General features: G+C 33.8%; 1 protein-coding gene across 1 annotated transcript in view; it reads left to right on the top strand.

Moving 5' to 3' along the window:
• The window catches only part of LOC127121145 (leghemoglobin Lb120-1-like), a 30,639-nt gene extending 11,638 nt beyond the window's left edge, over positions 1 to 19,001 (top strand). The window contains exons 3-4 of the mRNA XM_051051732.1: positions 10,172 to 10,241; positions 18,948 to 19,001. Coding sequence (XP_050907689.1) covers positions 10,172 to 10,241; positions 18,948 to 19,001 — 124 coding nt within the window. The remainder of the gene's footprint in view (positions 1 to 10,171; positions 10,242 to 18,947) is intronic.
• Positions 19,002 to 21,667: the final 2,666 nt, after the last annotated feature.

Below are 21,667 nucleotides of genomic sequence, written 5' to 3'. Positions count from 1 at the left end.
CTTTGAGAAGAACCTAGAACTCGAAGTTGTGTAGTATTGAACAAAGGGGTATACACCTCGTTGGAACAATACGAAAAGTCCACATAGAGTGGATCTGTTTGGAATTTCCATCACAATATGGATAGCCCGTTATTATGGGGAAATTCCAAGTACGATCCATGACTCTAGGAACCTCGCTTTAGACTCAAGGCCTGTTTTCTTGATTGGCGATTGTGTAGTATTGAACCGAAGGGTCTACACCCTGTTCGAACAATACGAATATCTCATTTAGATTAGATCAGTTCAAAACTCTCATCATGATGTGGTCAACCCACTATTGCGAGGAAGTTTTGAATACGATCCGTGATTCTAAGTTATTTCCTTGAAAACATAACTTTAGAACCTACGTTTGGGATTTTTAGTAATAAAAAAAGCCTATGCTTCTTCCTATTACCCTAATGTACACGACATGTGGATGATCCAGAGTATTTGTATTCCCTTGCGAAAAACATGGCAAAATTTCATGCATTTGCATATCATCAACATGAATTGCATATCACTTTCATGCACCAAAAACAAAGAAACTTACACCATATTCTACCCTTTGTCCAGTAACGTTGACTACTCGACGTCGGTACCAGACACGCCGCAACTACAAGATGACACTCGAACAACTTAAGGCAAACCAAGTTTCAATGAAACAGACATTAACTCTATGGAGGCAAAGATGGATCGTTTGCTTGATTCTATGTTTCTCTTAGCACAATAGTAAAAAGATGCTGAAACTAACGTCCAGTGGGTTCCCTATCTTATGGGTCCACTCGGCTCTACAGGGTTTTCTAATCAACATCCAACTTAATTCAACAAGGGAAAGAAGACTTAACTGATGGGGAACTAACTCGCAATGTATGGCAACATGCTCTTGAGTTCTCGCAACTCAAAACAAGATCATTATTCAGATTCATGAAACATCAATCCCTGAGCAGACCTACGTCTAGGGCAAGCCCAGTTCATGCATGCTCGTATGATTCGACTTTCGTGGTGGATATTGGGTCCTCTATGAGTTCTAAACTCATTTCAAGCGACCGTCACCCGTATGAGACTCTAACCCACTTAGGATATCTTTCACCGTATAGGACTCTAACCCACTTAGGTGTCCACCTTTCCCCCATATCCGCTGTGGTTAGGGCTCAAACCCAATTGAGGCACGAATCATCGGTATCACATCCTATTGCTTACTCACCTAAGCATATCAGATAAGGATGTGCACCACAAAGGGCAAAACATTCTGAATACATGATCGACTTCACAAAGCATAACAAGACTCATCAATCACAGGTGACTTTATTCATCAATATACACAGGCAATAACATGGCATGTTCCATACAAAGCGTCTCACTCTCAACTATAGCAACCATCCATCCACGACCTCCGCATAAGCATCATGCGAATGAATGCCGCCATCTAATGTTATCTAAATTATAGGTCTAACTTATTGCCTAAAATGATCAATAGGTTACCTCACTAGATTCAGTATGTGATTCTCATATTTAACATTCATTTAATTCAAGTATAACATCACAAATTATTAATGGTAGATGAAATGCATTCAGAAACATCAAAGAAATGAATTTTGAAGTGTTTCATATAAGTCAATCGATTGGTTGGGGAAGCCCAATCGATTGGTTCCTCTCACATTTCTATTTTTCAAAGAATACAGAGGATCAATCGATTGATCCTCAGTGTAAATCGATTGGTGTAACACCCTTCTAAAATACCCCAATAAATAATTAAAACAACCAAACATAAATCAGAGTAAATATGCAATTAAGGGTGTCACACTTGACACTTCACACCATTTTCCAAATAACTGGTCATACTCATTTGTTTATCAAAATAAAACATTGCACAATACGCAGCGGATATGCAAACCATATAATCACTTTACTTGTCAAACTGTTCAACAACCACAATTGAAAACAAGTAAAACATCCTGTCCCGATGTTACATCTACCAGAGCATGACCCACTAAGGAACTACACTAGACTCCAAGCACTAGCTTCTACTCAATCACTGCTCGTTACCTGAAACATAGTGTAAGGGTGAGTTCCTCAATCGATATAATAAGCATTATAAAATATCATGTAATGCTAAGTAAATGAACACATCTCATCACCCTAATCATATCACACATTCAGTAACGGCAACATCAACTCATACTCATAATCATGCTCAACATAAACATCAAAACACACGTATAATATTGGAACACATCCATTCATATTATACACAACACATACATTATGCAATGAGACTCCATGCATGTGGTACCGACTATTCGTGAACATATAGTTCAACCTCACCGATCAAATCCAGATACGGCTACCAAGCTCACTAGTCCCACTCATTTGAGACCTAGTGACTCACATCACTAATTCCTCACCATGGGAATTAGCTACCACCCCAAGGGCTATGCTATGCACGCTAAATCACCTAGCATGCAAACATCAACAACAATCCACAATAATTCATCACTAATTCCTCACCATGGGAATTAGCTACCACCATAAAGGCCACAATATGCAAGCTAAATCACTTAGTCATGCAAACACCAACAATCATCTACAATGGACATATGCTCACACTCTAAGCCATAAACAGTCCATTCACAATTGCATACATAATAGATACATCCACAGCATTATGCATACAATCATACATCATCCACATATTTATCACATAATCATATCATGCCACATAATCAATCACAGTATTAACACGCTCTACTAATACCCCTACCGCTCAAAACAACGAGAAATGATCCCTATTCTATCATATGCCAATATAGGCCAAACATCAAACATGCACACCACATTTAAATATAAATTTTTCACTTTTCACACAGTGTTAACCGGTTAACGCCCTGGGTTAACCGGTTAACGCAACACAGGACACGCTTCCTGGCAATTCACAACAGTGTTAACCGGTTAACACCCTGGGTTAACCGGTTAACGCAAGACAGACAACAATATGTTCACAATTCATAACAGTGTTAACCGGTTAACACCCTGGGTTAACCGGTTAACGCAAGACAGAAAGCTGTTCCTGCGCTAACACGAAGCAGAATGCAGAATTCTCCGCATTTTCCGCCGTTGGAGGACTTCCGGACCTCCGATTCCAATTCCGTAAAAAGCTACACTTTCGGAAAATCACAACTCACCCAAATATAGATTCAATTACAGCTTTAACATAACTTATTCATCACAACTTTTCAGCATTCAACATCCCAATTAGGGTCAAATCAATGGCTTATCACTACCCATTACATGTTAACCCATAATACCCATTAAACGACGATAAACCCCCCTTACCTGAGTTAATCCGGCAATCCTTTAGCTTCAAGCTCTTCCTTCTTCAACCCTCTTCTCCTGCTCTTCCTCTTTGCCCTTTTCTCACTTTTCTGTCGCTTTCCCTTTTCACGTGAAAAAAACTTTCTTTACCAAATGGAACTCTCTTTATATATATTCCAACTTATTATTCCAATTATAATAATAATTCCAATAATAATCCAATTATTTAATTAAATTAATAAATATACTATTAACTTAATTTAAATAATTATCATATTTTATCGGGGTGGTACAACTCTCCCCCACTAAAAGAGTTTTCGTCCTCGAAAACATACCTCAAGCGAATAACTCTGGATAAGACTCCTTCATCTGACTCTCAAGTTCCCAAGTCACATTGCCACCTGTTGGTCCTCCCCAAGCTACCTTTACCAAACAAATCTCTTTACCCCGCAACTGCTTCAACTCTCGATCCTCTATCCTCATAGGTGATGTTTCAACAGTCAGGTTATCTCTCACCTGTACATCATCTACTTGGACCACATGCGACGGATCAGGAATGTACCTCCTCAACTGAGACACATGAAAAACCTCATGCAAATTCGCAAGTGACGGCGGTAAAGCGATACGATAGGCTACCTCCCCTATCCTCTCCAAAATCTGATAAGGACCAATAAATCGAGGTGTCAACTTCTTCGACTTCAAAGCTCGACCAACCCCAGTTATCGGAGTAACACGAAGAAACACATGATCTCCCTCTTGAAACTCAAGTGACTTCCTCCTCTTGTCGTGATAACTCTTCTGACGACTCTGAGCAATCCTCATCTTCTCCTGAATCATCTTAATCTTTTCCGTAGTTTGTTGAACAATCTCCGGTCCAACCACATCACTCTCACCGGACTCATACCAACATAAAGGTGTCCGACATCTCCTACCATACAAAGCTTCAAACGGTGCCATACCAATGCTCGAATGAAAACTATTGTTGTAGGTAAACTCAATCAAAGGTAAATAACAATCCCAAGCACCTCCCTTTTCCAAAACACAAGCCCTCAAAAGATCCTCCAGTGACTGAATCGTCCTCTCAGTCTGACCATCAGTCTGCGGATGATATGCAGAACTCAATCTCAGCTTAGTTCCCAAAGCCCTCTGCAAACCTTCCCAGAACTTCGATGTAAATCTAGGATCTCTGTCCGAAACAATACTCGACGGAATACCATGCAAACTTACAATTTTCTCAATATACAACTCAGCTAATCTCTCTAACGGATAATCCATTCTGATCGGAATGAAATGAGCCGATTTTGTCAATCTGTCAACAATCACCCAAATAGCTTCAAAATTCTTAATTGTCCTCGGTAAACCAGAAACAAAATCCATACTGATACTATCCCACTTCCACTCTGGAATAGCCAACGGTTGCATTAGCCCAGACGGCTTCTGATGCTCAATCTTCGACTTCTGACAAGTCAAACAAGAATAAACAAAACTCGCAATTTCTCTTTTCATTCCCGGCCACCAAAATAACTTTTTCAAATCATGATACATCTTCGTAGCTCCAGGATGAATACTCAGGCCACTACGATGTCCTTCCTCAAGAATACTCTTCTTAAGTTCGGTAACATCCGGAATACACACCCGATTACCAAATTTCAAAACACCATTCTCATCAACTCTGAATTCACCACCTTGACCTTGATTCACTAGAGTCAACTTATCAACCAAAAGCACATCGGATTTCTGACCCTCTCTAATCTCATCCAGAATACCACTCGTTAACTTCAACATTCCCAATTTAACACTATTGTGAGTACTCTCACACACCAAACTCAAGTCTCTAAACTGCTCAATTAAATCCAATTCCTTAACCATTAACATAGACATATGCAATGATTTCCGACTCAATGCATCAGCCACTACGTTTGCTTTACCCGGATGGTAATTCAAACCAAAGTCATAATCCTTCAGAAATTCTAACCATCTCCTCTGTCTCATATTCAGCTCTTTCTGATCAAACAAATACTTTAAACTTTTATGGTCACTGAAAACCTCAAATCTTGACCCGTACAAGTAATGCCTCCATAACTTCAGAACAAACACCACAGCTGCCAACTCTAAATCGTGTGTCGGATAGTTCCTCTCATGAACCTTCAGTTGTCTCGAAGCATAAGCTACAACCTGCTTATTCTGCATCAAAACACCACCCAAACCCAACAATGAAGCATCACAGTAAACCTCAAATGGTTCCGATGGACTTGGTAATATCAGAATAGGAGCAGTAGTTAACCTTCTCTTTAACTCTTGGAAACCTTCTTCACACTTTGAGTCCCAAACAAACGCTTGCCCCTTTCTAGTCAACATCGTCAACGGTAACGCTAACTTAGAAAATCCCTCAATGAATTTCCTATAATAACCTGCAAGTCCAAGAAAACTCCTTATCTCAAAAACTGACTTCGGAGCTTCCCACTTAGATACCGCTTCTATCTTAGAAGGATCAACAGCAACACCACCTCTTGAAATCACATGACCAAGGAAACTAACCTCTTCTAACCAAAATTCACACTTAGACAGTTTAGCAAATAACTTCTTTTCTCGCAGAACTCCCAAAACCACTCTCAAATGTTCAGCATGCTCTTCTTCAGATTTCGAATACACCAAAATATCGTCAATAAACACCACAACAAACTTGTCTAGGTACGGATGGAAAATCCTATTCATATACTCCATAAATACCCCAGGCGCATTAGTCACATCAAAAGGCATTACAGAATACTCATAATGTCCATACCTTGTTCTGAAAGCAGTCTTCTGAATATCCTCAGTTTTCACACGTATCTGATGATACCCCGATCTCAAATCTATTTTGCTGAACACACTCGCACCAACCAACTGATCCATCAAATCATCAATCCTCGGCAAAGGATACTGATTCTTGATCGTCACTTTATTCAGTTGCCTGTAGTCCACACACAACCTCATAGTACCTTCTTTCTTCTTAACCAATAACACTGGTGCACCCCACGGTGACACACTCGGACGAATAAACTTCTTATCCAACAGATCTTCCAACTGACTCTTCAATTCAGTTAACTCAACAGCATACATACGGTACGGAGCCATCGATATCGGCCTAGTACCAGGTACCAATTCAATTGAGAACTCAACTTCACGCTCTGGTGGTAATTCATTCACTTCTTTAGGAAACTCATCAGGAAAATCACACACCACGGCTAGATCGCAAATCACCAGTTTATCTTTAGCCTCCAAAGTTGCTAACAGCATAAACAACTCTGCCCCATCTGCTACTGCCTCATCATAGGGAGTGTAATACTTCGACAGCTCTGTGAACTTAGCAGCATACTCAGTAACAGACCGGTTGCCCTGCTTCAATTCTAAGAACTCTATCTCTTTCTTTCCTCTGACATCCTCTGGAAAGTACTTCCTCAGGAATCTCTCTCTGAACACCGCCCAAGTGATCTCAGCATTCCCAGCAGCTTCCAACTCAGTGCGGGCAGCAACCCACCAATCATCTGCTTCCTCTGACAGCATATGCGTACCGAACCTGACCTTCTGGTTATCGGCACACTCAGTCACTCGGAAGATCCTCTCGATCTCCTTCAACCACTTCTGAGCACCATTTGGATCGTATGCTCCCTTGAACATTGGAGGATTGTTCTTCTGGAACTCACCCAGTTGACGAGCAACTCCCATTCCCACAACATTTGGATTCCCTCCGAGTACTCCAGCTAGCATACCCAGAGCCTCAGCAATCGCAGCATCGTCTCTACCTCTTCCAGCCATCTCTATTCTGAGTACCCAACAAGCTAAAACAATAAGTACTGATAGGGTTACACAACACCTATCCCGTACAGGGGAAACAGAATAATTACGACTCGACTCGACCGACTATGCTCTGATACCACTAATGTAACACCCTTCTAAAATACCCCAATAAATAATTAAAACAACCAAACATAAATCAGAGTAAATATGCAATTAAGGGTGTCACACTTGACACTTCACACCATTTTCCAAATAACTGGTCATACTCATTTGTTTATCAAAATAAAACATTGCACAATACGCAGCGGATATGCAAACCATATAATCACTTTACATGTAAAACTGTTCAACAACCACAATTGAAAACAAGTAAAACATCCCGTCCCGATGTTACATCTACCAGAGCATGACCCACTAAGGAACTACACTAGACTCCAAGCACTAGCTTCTACTCAATCACTGCTCGTTACCTGAAACATAGTGTAAGGGTGAGTTCCTCAATCGATATAATAAGCATTATAAAATATCATGTAATGCTAAGTAAATGAACACATCTCATCACCCTAATCATATCACACATTCAGTAACGGCAACATCAACTCATACTCATAATCATGCTCAACATAAACATCAAAACACACGTATAATATTGGAACACATCCATTCATATTATACACAATACATACATTATGCAATGAGACTCCATGCATGTGGTACCGACTATTCGTGAACATATAGTTCAACCTCACCGATCAAATCCAGATACGGCTACCAAGCTCACTAGTCCCACTCATTTGAGACCTAGTGACTCACATCACTAATTCCTCACCATGGGAATTAGCTACCACCCCAAGGGCCATGCTATGCACGCTAAATCACCTAGCATGCAAACATCAACAACAATCCACAATAATTCATCACTAATTCCTCACCATGGGAATTAGCTACCACCATAAAGGCCACAATATGCAAGCTAAATCACTTAGTCATGCAAACACCAACAATCATCCACAATGGACATATGCTCACACTCTAAGCCATAAACAGTCCATTCACAATTGCATACATAATAGATACATCCACAGCATTATGCATACAATCATACATCATCCACATATTTATCACATAATCATATCATGCCACATAATCAATTACAGTATTAGCACGCTCTACTAATACCCCTACCGTTCAAAACAACGAGAAATGATCCCTATTATATCATACGCCAATATAGGCCAAACATCAAACATGCACACCATATTTAAATATAAATTTTTCACTTTTCACACAGTTTTAACCGGTTAACGCCCTGGGTTAACCGGTTAACGCAACACAGAACACGCTTCCTGGCAATTCACAACAGTGTTAACCGGTGAACACCCTGGGTTAACCGGTTAACGCAAGACAGACAGCAATATGTTCACAATTCATAACAGTGTTAACCGGTTAACACCCTGGGTTAACCGGTTAACGCAAGACAGAAAGCTGTTCCTGCGCTAACACGAAGCAGAATGCAGAATTCTCCGCATTTTCCGCCGTTGGAGGACTTCCGGACCTCCGATTCCAATTCCGTAAAAAGCTACACTTTCGGAAAATCACAACTCACCCAAATATAGATTCAATTACAGCTTTAACATAACTTATTCATCACAACTTTTCAGCATTCAACATCCCAATTAGGGTCAAATCAATGGCTTATCACTACCCATTACATGTTAACCCATAATACCCATTAAACGACGATAAACCCCCCTTACCTGAGTTAATCCGGCAATCCTTTAGCTTCAAGCTCTTCCTTCTTCAACCCTCTTCCTCTTTGCCCTTTTCTCACTTTTCTGTCGCTTTCCCTTTTCACGTGAAAAAAACTTTCTTTACCAAATGGAACTCTCTTTATATATATTCCAACTTATTATTCCAATTATAATAATAATTCCAATAATATTCCAATAATAATCCAATTATTTAATTAAATTAATAAATATACTATTAACTTAATTTAAATAATTATCATATTTTATCGGGGTGTTACAATTGGTACCTGAAAAATTTCCAATTTTCCAAAACAGAAAGTTCGTCCAATCGATTGGAGTCCCCTGTCAATCGATTGGTCATGCTAAAATTTCCTTTTCTGCAAAACAGAAAGTTGGCACAATCGATTTTCATCAAGGACCAATCGATTGGTCCTAAGCATTTGCCACTTTTTCATACACAGACACTTCATTTTTTCTGCAACTTCCAAAATCCCAAACTGCATAATGTTTTCTCCACTTCTAACTAGAAATCTCTTAACATGAACATAACAAAACATCAACAAACTTCCAAACTACAACTACATCATTATGTCACAAGAATCTAATAAATGCAAGAACACACATAGAGATAACATCAATGAAATTTCACATGATTCATAGAGAAACTCATCATAATCAAGAGGAAACATTCATCATATAGCATGGATTCTTATAGTTAACCTATGATTCTACAACCTAAATCCCTAGAAATATTAGGGTTTCTAACTAGAACCCACCTCAAAAAATAGAAGAGGAGAAGTTGTTGAGGATGAGATGATGATATGAAGATGATGATGTTGATTCCAAGCTCTTGATTTCCCCAAGCTTTTCTTCTTCTTCTTCTTCTTCTCCTTTCCACTAGCTTGTTTCCTCTTCTTCCCTTGAGCTTCCTATTCTCTCCACTAACTTGTATGATACATAGAGAAATAAAGTCACACAAGGTTGGTAGGTAATTGATAGATATATATGGCCACCATCTTCCACAAGAAATGTGTGGTTAGAAAAAGGTTACTAGTAGTAACAGATATCTCAAGTGGCACCATACTTGTAATATTTGTTCTACTAGAGCTATTGACCCCTTATTAGTATTGCCAAAATGTCTCAATTAATAAAAGGTCAGTCTCAAATAATATTAATTAAGTCAATCTAAATTCACTATTTACTCTATTTATCTCAACTGATAACTTTTAGAGCATATAGGAACTCAATTGATCTTATTTAATAGGAATTTGAGTATTTAAGGAAATACGGGGTATTACAACACGACTCAGTTATTCCACTTTGAGTATAACATTGAGTGTCATTCACATTCAGAAGGGAGTTGTTGATCCTCATTTTGTGGTACGTAGTATAACAAAAAAAATGCATTCTTAAACTTTTATTGGCTAATGGTCACCTATTGCCAAATTCAATAATACAATAATATATAATTAAATAAATTTATGCAAAATTAATTTTGAACAATAAAAATATATCATATATTTAATCATTATTTAGCTCGGGTATATTGTATAGTTCGTAAAGTGAGAAAACAATAATTGATATGATAACCAACCATGATATACTATGATTGTGTATATACTACTAATCATTGATTTATTAACAAAAATTGATTTCACTTCTTTTTTATAATAATGCTATCTATCGCTTTACTCTCTAAAGTGACTTGTTAATTTTAGAAGAGTCTTCTCCACTAAAATAAATTTAATAATTTTAGAAAAGTCTTCTCCACTAAAATAAATTTAATGGACATAACTAACCAGTTTGCAATAAAGTTATGATTTATTGCTATTAAGTTGTTTTGTTTTTACTTCTTATTTATTCCATTTTGAAAAATATTATTAACTTTAAAATAATTATATATTTTTTAAAAATTTAATAATTAAAAGTATACATTTTCAATGAAATGACATATTTAATTTTATACTATATTGGGTCTAGTTAACTAATAAGGAAGCATAGAAAGGAAAATAATATTGTAAAGATATTAATAGTTATATATTTTTTATTTTACAGCAAACCTATTTTCAAATGGCTAAAACTCTAACCTAAATTTAATGCTTTTGATGTCTTAGAAAAATAGAGCGAAGAATTGAGTACTGCTTGAGAAGTTGCCTATGAAGGATTAACATCCGCAATTAAGAAGGAAATGAATTAAACTTGTGATGATTTATATTTATAAATAAATTTAAGAAATAAGACTTGTATTACTAAATCTTGTTAAACAAGTTTATATAATAAATATTATTCAAACTATAACATCTGAATTCTCATATCATATTAGTTGTTATTATTTATTTCTTTATCGTACTTATGATGAGTTTAGGGTTAATTATTGAGTCTAGAATATTATATATTAGTTTAGGAAACTTTTTAATGAGAAAGAAGAATGTTTCTCTCACAATCTTATGTGTTTCTTATCCTGAAAGCATCTCCTTATATTGCGAGCTAGCTGATTTGGGAACTCGTTATTATTACAAAATTTTCAAAGCGACACATGTTTGTGAAACCATGTTGAAAGAATTGTATATTACAACCTAACAAAATGACAATTTAAATTTGTGGCATATTTAATGTCTTGTTAGATGTTTGGTCTTTTTTTCAAATCCTTTTTAGATGATTTTTGAGAGAAGTCTTTGCAACTTAGAACTCTCTTCCCCAATTAATAAAAGCCTTCAAACTCTTTTTAGAATCTTTTTAAACTCATATATGGTAAGCAATTTAAGCACAAAGAAAAAAATTCTATATATATATGAAATTTCATTTGATCCCAATCCAATGATTATTTCTTTTTGGTGAATTTTTTATTTTAGATTTAAATATATATGTCTGTTTCTAAGATTTATTCAAGTAATAATTTATTACGTTGAGTATAATTATTTTATAACTACTATAGTGAGTGAAAGTTTTTAGTTGAGTCATGGGTATAATGATGTCTAGTATGATCGATAATCACATTTTCACACAAAGAAGAAATTTCATACATAGAAAATCACAATCAAGAATAGTAACATACAAATTTATCAATAAATGATCTTTACTCAAATGAAATTTAACAAACATAGTGATAAAATGTAATTAGAAAGAAATATAAGAGTTACATTATAATTTACACTTGTTCGACCATTTCGTCCTTGCTTGGGGCCTAATCTTGTCTTGATGGTAAAACCGCAAAAAAATATCTCCCGTTACGTTTTTTAGGTTGTACACGAGACTTATATTAAGAGTTTTGTTACAAAAATCCTCTAAAACCACAACTTCAATCAATATTGAACTAGGATGTTGTTAACCACCAAGCCTCCTAGATCTTGAATGCTTACTTCATTCCTTTAACTTTTAGACATTCATCCAGTATGTTATATTTTACTTCATTATCAGTGAGTCGTTTCAGCCCATTATGATGCTCGACTAACTTTCCAAACAATTTTGTAATGTCCAAAGTATTAAGATCTTTTGATTATTTTATAATAGTGATTTTTAAATGTCACTCCCTACACATGGATCTCAATATTTTGTTAGTACAATATTTATTGAAAAAGGCTTAACCAAAGTCTCGCAGATTGTTGATTAAATAAAGGAATCTAGTTTGCATGAAATCCATAGACTCTTCGGGTTCCATAAAAAATAGTTCAAACTCGTATATAAAAATATTAATTTTAGAATCCTCGGCATCCTCAAATCCCTCGTAGAGAGAACATCCCACATACCTTTAGCACTCGTATGATGTGAAATAAAATAGAACACTTTAGCGTTTTACGCATAAATAAGTATGTTCATCGCTTTCATATTATATGAAGCCTTTTTGGTTTTAGCATCATCCCAATCTTTTGGATGTTTAACAACGTCGTCAGCACCATTGGAAATAAGTATATACATTGACGGCATACCACATAGTTTTCTTAACTGATAACAAGTGTATACATATGGTCGATTTCAAATAAGTATATTTTTCCTTTGAAAACAAGTTCTCAAATATATGCTCCCTTAAGATCATCATTTTCTGACATATTTTTGAAATTTTGGATTTCGATTAGACACAATCAAAAGACCAACTCTTGATGCTAATTGTTGAGTGTGAATATGGAAGTAGAAAAACGGTCTAGAGTGGGTGAATAAACCCAATTTAAAATTCAATCGCCATTTTCAAATTAAGAGCGTTTTAAAAAATTATTGTGTACGGAAGGTTTAATGAAAAAATGTGAAAATTAAACTATTTAATTTTTGATGAAATTAACACAGATCGTTCACAAATATCAAAGATGAATTCGATGAAACACTAGGTGTGGATTGATTCAATTGTGTGATTCACAAGAGTGTTTACACGATGATTCAATGAATGGAATTTTAAAGTCAATTTGTTTCTTAGAAAATTAATCACTGATCTATCTTCACAGGTTATCCAATTCAAACAAAACCTAATGCTTATGTTAGAAATCACTATCAATGAATAAACGATATAATACGATGGAATCGAAAAACCAAAGCATGTAAATACAATGAAATTAAATGCAATAGCGCGCGCGCGAGAGAGAGAGAGAGAGAGAGAGAGAGAGAGAGATGGCACTGAGATTTATAGTGCTTTGACATTTATCCTCGTTTTACCTACATGCGCTCTTCAATGGTTTCCCATTGGAACCTGCATAGTTCTTTGTGTTGGTGTAAGCCCTAGAGGCCAATACTTTTGGTACTTGTATCGAATTATTTATTAATAATAAAAGGCTTTTTCATTATTACGTTTGTTTAATAAAGTCCCTAGAATAGATAGTCCGTTTAATGTATCAAGTGTGACTTGATCATGAGATCACATTAAACATAAGGACACTATTCTTAAAGTATCCGTAGTCGAGCTTTATTGTGAAGTGGGATAACATTAAAGCATTAAGACTATTATGTATATAGACTGATGATCACATCTCATGGATCATGGATAAGGAGTTATCAAGTCTTAAACATAAGTATGAATGTTAAAAGTAATATCTATACTGGATTGAACCGCTATGAGAATACTATATAGAAAGTTATGCAAAGTGTCATAAGTTATTCTCATGGTGATAATGGTGTATACCACCCTTCGACCTGAAGCCATTATGGACCCTAGATGTAGAGTCGAGTGCTTTATTGCTGATCAAACATTGTCCGTAACTGGATAACTATAAAGATAGTTGATGGGTACTCCACGAAGCATGCTGAGGGACATGAGTGACCTAGATGGAATCTGCCCATCCTGCATAACAGGATAAATGTCTATGGGCTCAATATTGAACTGGACAAGGATGAGGGCAAAAGGGTAATTATACACATAAGTATTATCACATAAGGATTTGTCAGATCACATGACATTTTCGTGTCTTGGGTAGCAGTGATGTGTTGCTAGATACCGCTCACTGTTTATTATGTTAAATATGTGATTTAATATAATTGTCAATGCCGCGAAAACCTACAGGGTCACACACAAAGGACGGATTGATGAGAGATATAGTAACTAAGGAACACCGTAAGATACGGTGCACTTAAGTAAATTGTAGAACATCGTAAGGTACGATGTACTCAAGTAGAATACGAAATATGGTAAGGTACCACACGCTTAAGTGTTTTTGGGCATATTATAAGATATGGGCCAAATACACTTAAGTGGGCTTTTTAGCTTGAAGCCCACAGAAGTGGTTCTATAAATAGAACCCTTGTGCAAAAGCATTCATTGCGGTTGCATTTTTCGTTTTCTCTTTCTCTCTCTCTCACTCAAAGCCTTCATTCATAGCAGCTAGCACTGAGATTGAAGGAATCCGTTCGTATGGACTGAGTAGAGGCGTTGTCATCGTTCAACGTTCGTGATCACTCCGTAGATCTGCATCAAAGGTTTCAATCGTCACAAGAGGTAAATATTCTATCACTGATCATGCCCATTCGTAAGGATCACTAAAGGAGAAAATTTTAATTTCCGCTGCGTTTTGGATCGCCCTTCTCCTACACTTTGCTATTTAACAAATATTTCCATGAGTTCATAAAATCACCAATCCATAATACAGTTGGAAAAATAAATCTCTTATTTCGATCTTGACTTGTATACAACATAATTAAGAAACTCTTTTACATAATATTTACTCAAAGTATGTTTCTTGAATCTTCCATTATCACCAATCTGCTCAAAGCCTTTATGTGTAGCTATCAACCCCTTGATCCTACCGATTCCTTAAGTGGTGTATTGTTTGAAGATCTGAGAAGAACTCCGCCTTATCAGTATCCTTCAAAACAGTTACTACTAAGGCAATTCTGGATAGAAGAACCTACTTCTTTTCAATGGAATTTGTCACCACCATTAACAATCACCTCAATCTTACTAACAACCTGGAAAACTCAACAAGATTTCCAAGAATGATTAGTTTCAAGAATGTGCCTCCTTAAATCAATTACAAATCTCTCGTTATATATATCTAAACCAAAATGAAGTTGAAGATGCAAGAATTTCGTTGCAAGACTTTGAACACTCAAAACAGAGGAAATTGTTTTTTCACTAAAATCACATTGAAAAATTATTATCATAATGATATATGTTATGTGAGAAATAATGACAAAAATGTTTTATATGTGCTTGAGATTAAGCATAAAAATGATTGAAAAAGTTAGTTAGATTCGAGTTAAGAGCAATTTATGATTTGAATCAAATGAGCAAGTGAAGTGGAATAAAAGGAAAACAAAAATTTGAAAATATGTCAATTGATTCGAATTAGAAGAAAGTGTGATTTGAATAATGAGAAACGCGATTCGAATCATGTAAAAAAACGATTCAACTCAAATGCAACAACCTTGACTGGAAAATGTTGAAAAAGTGTGTGATTCGAATCATGTTGTAAATTTGATTCGAATCAAATCAAACAGAAGTCAATATCAGAAAATTAATTTGAATCAAGTGTAAAAAAATGATTCGAATCAAATGACCCAGTTTTACCTCTGTCTAAAATGATTAGAATCATAAAATGTGTTGGAAATCCATGATTCAAATAAAACACATAAAATCACAAATTTTCATGGTTTAAGAATCACTTTGAGATTTTACTTTGAAATCAAACTCAAATAAAAAACATAAAAGGTTTTCATTCCACTTACTCATGCAATTGATCAATAAACATCATGATCAAGATCAAACCTAACCAAAGCTTTAGCCATGCTTAAAAAAAATATTTTCAAACTTGATTTCGAGAAGTGCAATCATGAAGGAGACTCAACAAATAGAAATTAAATCAAATATGAAAGCGATAAGACAAACAACACAATAACTGGATATAGATGCTCCCCGTGAATGAATTAGAGACATGCACTTACACCAAGAAGCACATAACCTTCTAGTATCTCCATGTAAATATTCTAATCGAAATCTTCATTTTGAAATGTTGTTTTGACATCCATTTAATGAACTATAAGTTCATGCAAAGAAACTAATGAAAACAATACTTCTAATTATCATCGTCCTTTCTAGTGGTGCATATGTGTTGAAATAATGAACACATTTCTTTTGTCTAAAACTTTTGGCTACTAATTCAGCCTTGTAGGGTTTAGTGTATAATCAGTATAATACTTTCTTCTAAACACCCACTTACTTCCAATGAATTTTTATCTTTTAGGTAGGTCGACAAATTCCCAAAGTGGTTTGATTTTATTGAATCCATTTCGTGTTCATCTTTGACATCCACATCCTGCAACTTCTTCCTATGGGGAGGAAGTCTAATTTTCCTCTCTAAATTAGACGAATATATAATTCTAAATCAATGGACCATTTTTTTCCTCACAGGAAATGATGAAATTCCATTAATGTTCTCTTTCATGACAAAGTTCCTAATTGGTCGATGCTTATAGAATAATTACTTAGTTACTTATTTATTTTCCATAAACCTCGATTGAATTGAGATGCCATATTATATTTGAAAATGACAAAATTCCTTTCACGGTATAAATGACCATTTTAGCCTTAACCTCATATTTACGAAATATTTAAATCTCAATGATATTTTTAAGTTGAGATTATAGATTATCATTTTTATTAGAGTAGTTAATAATTAATTTGAATAAACGAAATATTATTTACATTAATGATTAAATTATTTTTATTATTAATTATATTTAGTGAAAAAAGTGAATATTAAGTTTGGTAAAAGATTCTTGTCTCTTTGATAATGTTAATGGACATCTCCACGAGCCAATAGATAATTTTAAAACAATCACCATAAATATACTTTATTTCTTTACACCTAATTTTTTTTTATATAAATAAGTATTGAATGTATTGTTATTACCCTATCAACACAAATAACAAAAGTAAAAAATACAAAGAAAAAGATGAAAAATATGGGTTTCACCGAGAAGCAAGAAACTTCATAGCTCATGAGAATTATTTAAACAAAACCTTGACTATTACATTTTATTCTACACCATAAAAGCTTTACATCATCTAAGTGTTTTTGGTTTTGTGTTTTTGTTTTTGTTTTTTTTGTTAATTGTTGGTTTATGACAAGAATAATTTTAGCTGATTTAATAAAAATAGTATATTAAAAAAAAACACTCACTATAAAGGGAATGTTCTAATTTCTTAAGGATTCAGCTCGAGTGGTGGACATCCCAAAACTGAAAAAGTTTTTGAAATGATAGGTGTAATCCATCTTCAATTTAATTTAATTTAATTTAATTTTTTAGTTCCACTCTTAAAATATATAGATGTTAAATCTTATTTTAAATAACAAGCCTATACACCTAATGATTCATTCCACTTTTAATGTAATATTTACTAAAATAATAAAAAAAATATTTTCTATGTTCAAGTCATGTAAATTAGATCTTTTATGAATATCTTTATTAATTATATATTCTTTATTTTAATCTAAAATTTACACATATGATATTACATATAGCCAATAATTTAGACCATTATGTGGCCTAAGAAGGTCTTTCAAGCATTATACTTTATTGATTGTGTTAGCTTGTGAAACTATAATCTGATTATTTATTTTCTCACTTAATATGGCCTATTTTAGGATATTTATCTCTTTTAAGTTACATGTGTATGATTCAGTTGTTCAATTTTGAACATAACTTTTTTTTATAAGATACTATATTGGATGTCATTCACATTTAAAAGGAAGTCGTTAATCTTTATAGTACGCAATACCTTAAAAAAAACAATGATTACAATCTAAAATTTTATTGTCTAATCGTAACTTATTCTCAAATTCAATAATACAATAATATATAATTAAATAAATGTACGTAAAAGTAATTTGAACGATAAAAATATGTCATATATTAAAATAGTATTTAACTCATGTATATTTGATAGTTAATAAAGTCAGAAACTAATGGTGGATATTGTAACCAACCATGATATATTATATACTACCAATTTATTGATTTATTTATCATTGATTTATTGATTTATTTATTATTGATTGATATCACTCTGTCGCTTTATTTTCTAAAGTGTTTTTATAATGTTAGAAGAGTTCTCTCCATTAAAATAAACTCAATAGATAAAACTAAAAATATTGCAAAAGGTTATGGAATATTGCAATTCTGTTGTTTTGGTTTCAGTTCTTATTATTTATTTCATTTTGAAAAATATTATTAAAACTAAAAGTAAATATTTTTCCAAACAAAAATGAATAAAAAGTAAATTTATATTTTCATTAAAAGAACATTTTTTATTCTATAGTTTATTGTATAATGTTAACAGGAGGCATAGAGAAGGGGAATATATATATATATATATATATATATATATATATATATATATATATATATATATATATATATATATATATATATATATATATATATATATATATATTCCCTTTCTCTATGTCTCCTGTTAATGGTATATTTAAATTAATTTTTAAATTATTAAAACGCTAACTTAAATATACCATTAACAAGAGACATAGAGAAAGGGAATATATATATATATATATATATATATATATATATATATATATATATTGAAACATACTAATTTTTAAATTATTAAAATGTTAACTTAAATATAATGCTTTTGGTGCTTTGAAGATGATTAAAAAGGTTTTGCTAGAAACCGTAACAGAGGCATCCGGAGATAAATGAAGCGAATAGTTGAGTATTTTTTGGGAAGTGGTCTATGAAGGATTAACATCTGCAATTAAAAAGATAATAAGTTGAAGTTGTGATGATCTATATTTATAAATCAATTTAAGAAATAAGACTCGTAATACTAAAACTTGTTAAACAAGTTTGTGTAATAAAAATTGTTACCCGAAATCCTCTAGCATATTAGTTGTGGTTAATTGTTTTGTTGCTTGCTGTACTTTTAATGGTTTTAGGGTTAATGATCAAGTCTAGCATATTTTAGATTTCTTTAGGAACATTATTTTAATGAGAAAGAAAAACCCACTTCTCATAATCCTGTCTTGTTTCTCATCGTGAGAGCATTGCTCGCTTTCCGAGCTAGTTGATTTGGCAAGTAAATATTATGCCAAAATTTTCAACATGACACATGTTTGTGAAACCTGTTGAAAGACTCGCATATTGCGACGTACCTTGAAATTTGACCATTTAGATTTGTGGCATATTTAAAGTTTGGTTAGAATTTCATCTTTTTTTTTCATATTCTTTCTAAACGAATTTTAAGATAAGTCTTAGCAACCTAGAGTTCTCTTCCTCAAAGAATAAAATCCTTAAACTCCTTTTAGTTCCCTTTCAAATTCATGTAATTTAAGTATTTAGTAATCACTTCATCGATATAAATTCAGATATTTCTTCGATAGGTATCGGCATAGATTTCTGAGTATCCATGTTTCATTGATTTAGGGGGGAAATTAATCCTATTGATTATAATAAAATCTGTAACAAATATAAATTATGGTGTGATTTATGTAAAAGTAATTTTCTACATAGTTTAAAAAAAAACACATTTTCAAAAAAAATATAGTTAGAGTTGGTTAGAGTCGCCACTACCTTTACACGTAAAAGATACCTAACGTCTCAGAGGACCGGCGCTATAGAAATACTTGCAACATGTTTGGCGTGTCTATAGACTGGCACTACATAAATACATATAAAAAAGTTAGCGTCTCCAAAGGATGAAGCTACACAAATACCTCTAAACAAATTAGCATCTCAAGAGGCCAACGCTAAGTAAATACCCATAACAAATTACATCTATAGAAATCGCCGCTAAATATTAGTGGTGGTTTTGGCCAAAACTAACATAAAATGCAATTACAATTTAGCATCTCGCCATGTCGACGCAAAAGGAAATAATAGAGTAGACTTTACAATCATGTATTAGCTGCCCCTAGCTTTCCCCAAAATCGACGCTATCTACGTTGGCTTAGCGCTGCTGTTAGCTTTTAGGTTTGAGGCAAAAATATCTTATTTTTCTTTGGAATTATTCATAATTCTTTTTGAAGAAACTTCTCATACTTAAGAGGAGAATAATCTTGTTTCTGATGTGTTCAAATTTTGAATAATTCTATCCAATGCTTTGAATTATTCTATCAATTTAAATCAACTTATATTTCCAAAACTCTTAATTATGATAACAATTGTGATTTTTTAAGGAACGCTTGCCTTCACTAGACAAATAATATCTTTTTCAAGCATCTGTTTTTCTTCTTCTTTAAGTTAGCTAAAAAAACTCTAACTTATTTTTTCTACATTATTGAAGACATTAAATATTATTCGTTATGTACTTTTTTTTTTGAGAACGATAATTTCTATTATCTGAGAGGATACTTTACTAACTTGTTTACTTGCTTTTAGTTTCTTTGTTTACGAATGATAAGCTTTCCCTTATTGATATACTTTAAGAGAGAGTTCTACATACATCTATAGAGTATTCTAGACACTATAAAAGAAAGAGTTCAACACACTTCTCTCTGTTACATACATTTATTAAAATGAATCTAACAATTTACTTTTACATCTCTCTAGAACTTTCTTTAGACTATGCCACTAAAACTAAAATGGGTCTAACACCTTATAAGTCCAATGGATCAAATCACGTTTATAACCTAAAAATATTTTTTATCTGATGTAAAAATAATTGGTTGACAATTTTTTATTAAGAAATCATAAACCTTTTTACTAAAAGGAATGTCACAACCATTGTTATGTAACTAATTATGTTGTAAACTATCAACATGTAGATTATTATTAATAAGAGTGTGTAGGGGTTACATAGTGAAGGTGAGAAAAATACACAAGAACCGGGGAGAGGGGGGTTGAATTGTATATTGGAAAGTTTAATTATTTTTCTTAAACATGTTTCAGAACCTAAGGTGTCAAATTCATATTCTGATCAAAGCAAGAGTCTAAATCAGATCAGAATATGACTTCAAGATTTTTTGCACAACAAAATATAAATGTATAAGTAAATAGAGAGACACACAATATATCCTGGTTCCTCTCAACCCGAGAGTAGTCCAGTCCCTTGTAACACAAGAGATTTTCACTATAATCAATAAATTACAATTTCTCAACTAAACTAGAAAGAGACTTTTGCTCAAGCCCTCAAGCAAGAGACTTCTTTTCCTAAATCACTTGTTCAAGACTTCCTGCTCAATCCCACGGAAAGAGACTTCTTGATCTTCCCTCAAGCATGAGACTTCGATGCTCAATCTATCCAGAAAGAGAGTTCATTTCCATGCCCTCAAGCAATGCTCAATTTGTCCACAAAGAGTCTTTTGTTCCGCCTGCAAGCATGAGACTCCAATGCTCAATCATCAGAAAGAAACTTACTTTGAGCACGA

This window comes from Lathyrus oleraceus, chromosome 2, assembly GCF_024323335.1.
Source record: "Lathyrus oleraceus cultivar Zhongwan6 chromosome 2, CAAS_Psat_ZW6_1.0, whole genome shotgun sequence".
NCBI classification, from domain to species: domain Eukaryota; kingdom Viridiplantae; phylum Streptophyta; class Magnoliopsida; order Fabales; family Fabaceae; genus Lathyrus; species Lathyrus oleraceus.
This window is presented reverse-complemented; position numbering and strand designations above follow the sequence as displayed.